This window comes from Bison bison, unplaced genomic scaffold, assembly GCF_000754665.1.
Source record: "Bison bison bison isolate TAMUID 2011002044 unplaced genomic scaffold, Bison_UMD1.0 scf7180017864254, whole genome shotgun sequence".
Taxonomy (NCBI): Eukaryota; Metazoa; Chordata; class Mammalia; order Artiodactyla; family Bovidae; genus Bison; species Bison bison.
Window position 1 is genome coordinate 1,410,053 of NW_011494826.1, and position 9,473 is coordinate 1,419,525.

At 46.6% G+C, this 9,473-nt stretch overlaps 1 protein-coding gene across 2 annotated transcripts in view; it reads right to left on the reverse strand.

The window, feature by feature from the left end:
* Window positions 1-258: 258 nt before the first annotated feature.
* Window positions 259-9,473, reverse strand: part of PRKCH (protein kinase C, eta) — a 235,325-nt gene continuing 226,110 nt past the window's right edge. For both annotated transcript variants that reach the window (XM_010847648.1, XM_010847649.1), the window contains exons 13-14: window positions 2,937-3,080; window positions 259-1,546 (exon numbers count right to left, since the gene is read on the reverse strand). In XM_010847648.1, coding sequence (XP_010845950.1) covers window positions 1,400-1,546; window positions 2,937-3,080 — 291 coding nt within the window. In that variant the 3' untranslated portion in view covers window positions 259-1,399. The remainder of the gene's footprint in view (window positions 1,547-2,936; window positions 3,081-9,473) is intronic.

Below are 9,473 nucleotides of genomic sequence, written 5' to 3' on the forward strand. Positions count from 1 at the left end.
ACTGCGTCTAGCTACAAAGAGTTTGAGGACGAGTCCGTGCCAGTGAGACTTGGCCGGCATTACCCTGACTCAGAATGAAAGTTGTGGTTCGAAGAGACAGGCCACATTCATTTCAGTGACACACACAGTGGGATGCCAACCTTTGCTCTCAGGAAGTTGCTTTGAGTCAAAAGTTCTATCTGTTTTGCTCAAAGCTTATTTTAATTACATATCTCCTCTCCTAGTGGGGATGGGACAAATACTTTTAGACAAGTAAAATCCCTTTTGTTACAAAATGCATTTATTTCAGCCAGATAAAATTCTCCAACTTCATACATGGATACATATGATAAGGTCCTTCTTTGATACATGTCCTGCTTACAAGAGCCATTTCTAATTATTAAAACGCGTAACAAACATCTTTGTCTCTCAAAATATAATTTAAATAACTTGCTAAGGTATAAGCCATAAGTCTGGTCATGGACCCGAGTGGAGAGCGGTTCTCCAGTGATGAGATCAGAGCAATATCGGCACATTGCCTCCACGATGAGAGTCCACCAGTCTGCGAGCTGCTGAGCTCATCTGCTGGTCAACCCGCCAAGTATTTGGATAGTTGCTGCTGGGGCAGCAAGCTGCCTTCTGTGAAAAAAGTTATGTGCAGACAAAGTATGATGTAGGCAACGTGAAGAGGCATTTCACAGAATGCACACACCTTTCAGGTAACTTAAGATGAAAGCTTGGTGAGAGCAAATCTGTTACACTGCTGGGTACTGTGGCACCATCTCACTGGGCACTCAATAAATATCTATGAAGTGAAAGGAAAGATAAAAGAATAAGCTGTAGCAGTTGCCTTGATGTCCAACTGTTGTCAAGATTGGGCTTTATGAGCTTTATGGACACTATTTCTTGTTCAGAGGAAGTCATTCTATTTGGAAAGCCATCCCTTTCCTTCTCGTCAAGTTCTTCATGAGCGTTTAGAGACTTCTTGCAGACTGCCAGTATTCAGGGCTCTTTGGCTTACAGAAAAGCTGGGAGTGGGCCATACAACATCTAGGTTTGTCCCTTGAAGTAAGAATGCCTGAGTGACTTGGAAGTTCTAGGATCTGGTTTATTCTTCACGCCTTTTCTTCTTTTGGCTCCTATTAATATCCTGAACCTGAAGTAGCCATGGAAACTAAGAGCTGAGCAGTGTGTTTCTTCATGAAATCTCATTTCGGTATCCACTATTTCTAGGACCCTGGCTCCCTCAGAACTTGAAGTGGTTGATCTCTTGATGGTCCGTCCTTCACAGAGTTCTCCACCTGTTCCCTGAAGGTAAGGGTCTTGTTCTAACATTGACACTGAGGAGTTCCCCACAGAGGAAATTCCTGGAAAAATCTCTCCTTTTGCTTCTCATACCATCTGTCCTATTCGCCACAGGCTATGGATGCAACTCTGGAGAGACAAAGGAAAAGTTTCTAAACTCATCCTGGTTGATCATAGGAAGATGTCCCTCATCAATTGGAGTTAAAACCGGTTCTTCCTTTATGAAGTCGGGGTCAAAATTACTGACGTCTTCTCGGGATTTCTGTCAAAAAGGAAACAAGGAAACTTTCAGATTCTGTGCATGAGGCTTATTAATCTCCCGTGGGACTTAGCCCTTGCCAGTGAGTTCAGAGGACGGCCCTGCAATTCTCTCGGCAGCATTATTTCCAGTTATGACAATTGGTTAAACAGTGCTTTCTACTAATTCTACTGCATTGTGTATTATTAGGGCATTTCTAACTGCCAATTCACTAGCCTCATAAAAAGCTTGCTGAGCAGACCAGTCTTAGGCTGGGAAGCTAAGGAATTAACTTGCTCACCTGACCCAGCCAACTGGTTCACCCTGTCCATTTCGTGGAGGTACCACTGCTCAGCAGGCCACACAGGGGCCCACAAGACAACAGAGGTTAAGTAAATTCACACTATGTGCTTGAAGAGATTTTCCTCAAAGACTTCTTGGAAATTCTGAGTTCAGGGAACAAATGCGTCTCACTTCACTCACCAGCAGATTCATTTTGCCCTGCTGGCAAAACTTCCCCTCCTCCCAGAACGGCTGGCAGGGGGATGCCCATGAAAGGAAGTGGTTTTATGCTCTGGGTGTTTGGTATCTCAACCTAGCAGCCTGTTACAGATTAAGCCAATGACATATGGAAACATGTATTTTACATCTTTATAAGCTAATGCTGGAGAGATCATTTTTACCATTATGAGATCTCTCACTTTTCTTCCTGGAGTCAATGATATTTCTTTCTGAGCATCCCTTGTCCCCCTAACTCGTGATGTACTGGAAGCCCAGCTTCTCTGCCTTCCCATTATGGTTCTCTTGACTCACCCATGAGAAACAGCTTAGCTCTCAGTCTAAGAGCTGGACCCCTTCAGGAATGCTGCCCTACTCAGCTTCCTCCCTTGGGGAGGCACCCACGGTATTCCCAGTATTTCCTAGACAAAAAGGACTCGGCTTCTTTTGCCCTGAGCCCTGTGCTGCAGGGGCTGTCACAGACCTAAGCTCTCCAAGCCAGGGAGCCAGGCTCAGGGCCCTGAGGAGCATTTCACATCCTCTCTACTTTCCTGGGGGCTTGGAAAAGGCTCTCTGACTAAGGAGCCTAAGGAAATCAGCTAGAACAATGAATTTCTCAACCAAACTCTTTTGGGGAAACCTGGAAAGTTTCAAGGCCTCTTCGACTCCAGGAAATTTTAACTTGAGAGGATGGGGCCAAGGCAAGCAAGAGGTAAACACTTTTTGAGACGTAACCCCCGGCACACTGAGAGCTGTTGCCTTGGGGGCAAGGAGGAGTCCTGGATGAGGCTGCCCTGTAAAGCATCTCTGAACTTCCAGTCTGGTCATTCCCTGGTGGAACATCTAGCTGCTCAAGTGGAACACTGAGACAGTTTAAGAAAGAAGAAGGTCTACTCAGGTGGTCTCGGACACTTACGATTCTGGGTCGGAAAGGTGGTTCTACTTGGCGATGGTTCAGCTGGGCCCAGTCGATTTCCTTAAAGAAAGGGTGTCTCAAGATGGCATGCTCACCGCCTTGACTTGGGCTGCCCAAGCGCATGGTGGGGTTCTTGGTCATGAACTGAGAGGGGGAGAAAGACAGTCAATCATACAATCACACACAGTAAGGCTGTCACAAGACGGCAGGCATCAACCCTGGCAGAGGAGATGATGTGAGGCTTCATGGCTGATCTTGCTTAACCAGCTGAATTTTCCATCAGAGGCGGCACAACCACTATGAATCATCCCGTCAAGGCGCAGTTGCTCGTGTGTATTTCTGGCCTTCCCCACTTCCATTTCAGACGTGGCAACCAAAATAAAACCGAAGGGCCCAGTTTTCTTTCCTGTAAATACCACGTATTTTTTTTCCCCCTTTAAAGAAAAGAAACTCTATAAAACAGTGTGCCTTTCTCCAGCACTGCAGTTGAGGACAGCCGGCAGCTTATGAATGGGGCTACTTTTTGGAACAGCTGTGCCATTTTTCTGAGCAACCTGACCAGCCGGCCAGGATTCCCGCTCTCTGACAAGACCACGGAGAGAAGAGAGAGAGTCATTATTCTGATGCTCTGGGTGAAGGAGCCGCAAGGGTGAGAAACTTAAAGTTCTGTGTTCAGGCTCCAGGAAAAACAAAGTTGGACAGTTTTATTTATGCAACAAAGATATTATAGTTTTGACTGAAGAGTTTTTTCCTTCGAGATGCTCCCTTCTCTCCTGCTCTTCCATTTTGAAATGTTTCATGACTGAGACTCTTGCCACACAGACCAGAATTGGAATGCATTGCCACACATTTAAGGATTGTGTGTGTGTGTATCCATCCTCTGTATTTATATCAATTGGGCAACTTCCTCACAACTGACCTCCTATCAAGATGTTTTGGGCCAACTCTCCTTTCACGAAGTGGTCAATACAGGCATTCTGATCATTTCCTGACCAAAGACCAGTATAGGATAATTCACTCTTCATGGCAGGATGTCATTTCTAATTTTAAAGACTTTTCCATTATCAAAAGAAAATGGCCTTGGATAAAAACTTTCCAAAAATTTAAATCAAGTTATCTTTAAATGAATTTATAACAGCCCCCAAATACCCCTTTCCAAGTCTGACTTAAGAATGCGAGGCAAAACTAATGAGCAGAAGTTGATACTTCCTTGGAGTAGAATTTACCCAGTAAATTTGAAAAGATCTTGAAGGTGCACATAAGAAAGGGTCGGGCTGGGAGATGACCAGCCCTGCCATGTCAGGTGTCCAAAACTGCCAAACCTCCTGGATTGCTTCAGGTGAATGTGATCAGGCGGAGGGAGGAGGCTGCCAAGGTCCCTATGCAAACTGACAGGAGAGACCTCATAAAATGCTACAAAAGCTTCAAACAAGACCTAGTAAAAAATGATGGAGTTTAATGGTTTCTCCTCTTTCCGAGAGACGGGGAATGAAAGGCCTGGTGGTGCTGAATTTGGAGGTGGAACTCTAAAGTAAAAGCAGCTTTGAGAGCTTCTGAGCAGTGAGCACTCAGGCATGCGGGGTGATCCGCAGACTTACAGGAAATGTCTCATAAATAACTCCATTCTGGAAGAGCTAGGCGCTCGTGCTGTGTGGGCTCTGCCTAGATAAGTGTGTGTAACTCAGAAAGACGGGAAAATACACACACCGAAGAAACGAATAGACTCCCTTCTTAGGAAAGTCAATGGGATACAATCCCTGATGGAGTAGCCGTGTCTGTTCTAAAAGCTAATTAACAAAAGACAATGCTGCAAAAAACTCAAGCTACAAGGGCAGCAGAATAGACCCAGATGGCTTGTGGGAAACTCCCAGGCCTGCCAACGGTGCGAGCAGAGGATACCTCGTGAATGTGTGGGTACAACTTGTTCTTCTTGGCAAGAGGAACAGTGTGGGGCTCTTGGTGCCAGGGTGGCAGAAGCCCCGGTGTCCGAACGCTTTTGCCCATTCTTCCCTGCCCCGGAACAGAAGCCAAGCTTCCAAGGAGCACTGTGGAAAGGCACTGACCAAAGAAAAGCAGAACACGTCATGGCTATTCTCCTCTACAGACTTCATCCCAGTGAACAGAGTCAGGCAGAATAACCCTTTCCACTAGCTTACACTTAGAATTCTGATAATGTTTTTTTCGAATGACCAGGCAGTTTTGTGTTAACTTTGAATATCTTGAGCCCTTTAGATACTGCCATCCTCCATGTAGAAGGAAAAAAAAAAGTTCAATTTATAAAAGTTGCAGGTGTCTATGCAAGGCAGTGCACTAGCTCTCATGGTGTGGGGGTGCAAGTGGTGTGCAGATGACGAGCAGTGTCTCCCCATGAAGGAGCCGATCGAGAGAAGTGGGCAGAGGAGAGACCGCTTTAACTAACACAGCTGGATAAAAGGAAGACACAGTCAAGTGCAGCAGAAGCTTTGGAGAGAGACTGGGCCACTCGCATTGGGGGGTGGTGGTGAGAAGGCAGGCGGTGGCCTCACAGAAGAGGGGACATTTGATGACACGAGGTGGATAGAATTACACATGCCTGAGAACGCAGACTGGCATGGCTGCAGGCAAGCACCTGTGACATTGGGTATTTGGGCTGGCATGAAAGGACAGCTGAGGAACCATGGGGGAGCCAGCAAGACCTGTCTACAGTTTATAATGTGAATGACATGAATGATGAGAGCTGCCCTGGACCTAGGAGATGACTCTAACCATAACATGATGGCTAAATCCCTAGTAGAGAGGGAAGAGATACATGGGGGTGACTAGTTAGAAGGCTGAGGTCACTGCCAAGAAAACATACGTTTGGAAACTAGAGTCTCTCGTTAGTGAGAGGAAAGGCAGGGAGCAAGCCAAAGAGGGCTTGTGGAAGAAGAGTGAGCAGACTCCGCACTGCCTGGAGCTGGGGGGTAGAGAGAGGAGGGCGGCCAGGTCCCAGAGTCCTCTCTAGCTGTTGAATGATGGAAACAGGTGACAGAAGAGGAACCAATTATAGTTGGGAGTACTGGTGTTAGAAGTAGAAATAGGAGCAGTGATGACTTTTGTCAGAGGAATAAAGACATAATAAACATCGACCATTCGATCATTTCTCAAGACCTTACAGATCTGGGAAGCTGGTGAGCTCAGCTTTGCATCTGAGATGTGCAGACATCCACCAGGAGGAGCCTGACCAGGGTGAGAAGTCTGATTCCCAGGGATGATGACGATATTTGGTAAGACAGAGCTGAGGCTGGGAGGGAGGCTGGCGTGCAGGGAAGGCGGACATGGAGGGGGACAGAAGAGAATCGAGGGCAACCCCAGACTGCAGACATTTTATTTGGCCCATGTAGAGTGTTTTAAAATAATTTTAACTACTTGTCAAAGAAGTAGCAAATGTCTCATCACATGAAAGTCAAGTTTTCCAAATTCTCTTGGGAGATGGAATATTCTGGAACACTGGACCTGTACTACTTCCTGGTGAAAATGACCTGCGTTGAGCATGGCTGCCTCCTTGGCTGGGGCATGTGACCCCTGGTCCCGGCACTCCTCACGGCCTCACACCTGGCTCCACATATGCCTGTGCTGGCTCCTAGCCCTGGCACAGGGTGAGAAGAAGGCCAGGGTGGCAGCAGAGCTCATGAGACAGTCAGAGGAGGACAGAGATCATGGAACAGAAACTAGGAGGGGGACCATTTCAGGGAGGAGCAGGGGGTAATCTGTGGTGCTGAGGGAGCAGAAGGCCAGTTGAGGGGGGGCGGGGTTATAGCTCCTCTATGACTAAGCCCCACCCCCTACCAAAGATGCAGAGATGGGAGGTTCAGGGAACACTGAACATCAGTCCCAGGCCTGGAATCTTTCTTGGCACACATCAGTGGAGCGGGCTGGGGCCAGAGGGGGTCTGTGTCCCTAGGCCAGGCCCAGGACTCGCCTTAAGCACCATGTTCCTGCTGCTGTGATGATGACAGCACCATCCCGTTGCAGAGAACTTTCTCTATTTGCTTATGTCCCTACTGGGACCCGAAGCCAAACAAGTTAACAACCACGGTGTTTAGAGGCATCACTCATCCATGTCTAAGGTCATACTTAAAACTTGCCTCACCTCAACTGACCTTCTCCCTGACTGTGGTCTCAAAAGGGGAAGTCAGCCCAGGAGGAAAATAAAGTGACTCCATGAAAGATTTTGGATGCATTTACTAAAGGAAGCAGAATGTTTGCTAGGTTCAATGAAAGCATTTTATAAGCTGCAAAGAGTGAGGAGGCCAGGGTGGAAAACCTGATTCCACCTCGAATGTAAGTCTCTAGCTAACTGGAGATCGGGGGCAAGAAAGTGTGGAGATCCCTTGTATTCCCCTTTCTCCTGAGGCCCTCATGCAAGTGGAAAGAGGGTCCTAAAGGAATCAAAGCACACCTGCCCAGAGAATGAGAAACAACAGTTTCTTCCAGGCTGCAGAGAAGACAGGACCACAGTGGGAAGCAGTCAGCCAGGTGCCCCGCCTGAGGAAACACAAGTGATATGGGCCAGGTCTGTACAGGAATGCCCTGCGAAGCCTCCTGCCAGTCAGGGATGGGTACATAAAGGATGTGAGAGCTCCTCTGATATGCAAGGCACAGAGGGGAAGTGGTTCGGCTCCTCAGCTTCATTACCGTGTTTGGATGCCAGTTCCCCCATGAGCTGTGTGACCTTGGACAAATGTATTAACTTTCCTGGACTTTAGACGCCTCAACTATAAAATAGAGATTTTTTTAAAATTTCCTCATATTACGATGAGTAAATGAATGTAAAACGCCAGCACAGAGCAAGCCTTTAATCAATGCTACTGAGTTTCAGCGAGCATCTTGTTAAACCACTTGGAGGGCCATCCTGTTCTACCTAAATGCAGGGGCATGGACTGAAATGCCTCTAGGAGAGGAACATCTGAGCTGAGCCTAGGCCCTGAGGTTTATCTGGCTCTCTCTCTCTGCTATTCTACTTTGTAGCCAGGAAAAGGGCACAAGATATTTCTGCCTTCACAGTCCCAGACTCCAACAGGGGGGTGGTAGTGATGGCCTCAGGAAAAACATCAAAGATTTATCAAAGGTTGCTTTTCTGACAGCCAAGATTTCTAAAGACAATCTGAAAACAATAATACAGACGATACTCGGGTTTTAACGTGCAGTTATATCTGCTTTAACAACAGAAGGGAAGTGCTGAATGTGCAGTGAAGAGAGCACTGGGACACCTTCTTGTAAATCTGAGATCAGACAGTACCTGTCATGTCTTGCGGGCTCTGCTACACCTGAGGCAGCTGTGGTTTTGAGCTGTCAGATGTTCCAGAGGATAGAGTTCAAACTCACCCTCTGTAACAATGCATCTAGAGATAGGATCCAAATGTACTTTGAAACTCATTCAAATGTGCGCAATGATTGAAAGTATTTTTTCTTTGGGAATCTGATTTTATAGGAAGAAGACTAGTTATATAAACAGAGTGATTAATAAGATTTTCTTTCAGGAGAGAAAGAACACTGTATTTTCTACTTAACAGATGGATTTGGCTGTTGAGCAAACAAAATGACCTCCTCCTTCCATTCAATTTCAGACCAAAGGTCACAGAGCTGGCAGTTAGTGCTGGGAAGCTAAGAGGGCATACCATAGAACATCCCCATCAGTATTCCAAGGAAAGACCCCTAGTTAGGAAGAATGAATTTTATGGCTCTACAGAGAGTCCTGAGGTGGGAGAGCAGAGAAAGAATACAGGACACAGAACAGAATATGGTGCATGGCCATGAAGGCTTCCCCCGCATCGAGGGCAGATAACATGCATGCTTGTATATGTTGCAGCCACCGGGGTCTGTGTTTTGCTGCCGTCACAGGTAGAATCTGACATCATTATGAAGACTAGTCAGCCACCTTTTTCTCTCACCCTGCTTCCAGCAGGCTGTGGTGGTAGGGCATAGCCCCGAGAACCACCTGTGCCAGCAGGGCCATGGTGGGAGGGATGAGGTTGGGCACTGAGTCAGCTGATGGGGCAGCATGGGAGGAAATGCAGATTAGGAAACCGAGAAACAAACAATCCAATAAAAAAACTGGGCAGAAGATCTAAATAGACCTTTCTCCAGTGAAGACATACAGATGGCCAAGAGGCACGTGAAAAGATGCTCACCATCACTAATCATTAGAGAAATACAAACCAAACTACAATGAAGTATCGCCTCACACTAGTCAGAACAGCCATCATCAAAAACATCTCCAGTAAATGCTGGAGAGGATGTGGAGAAAAGGGAACCCTCCTACACTGGTTGGTGGGAATATACATTGGTACAACCATTATGGAGAACAGTATGGAGGTTCCTTAAAAAAATAAAAATAGAGCTACCATATGATCCAGCAATCCTACTCCTGGGTATATATCTGGAGAAAACCCTAATTTGAGAAGATACCTGCACCCCAGTGTTCACTGCAGCCCTATTTACAATAGCCAGGACATGGAAGCAACCTTAATGTTCATCAACAGAGGAATGGATAAAGGAGATATGGCACATATATAC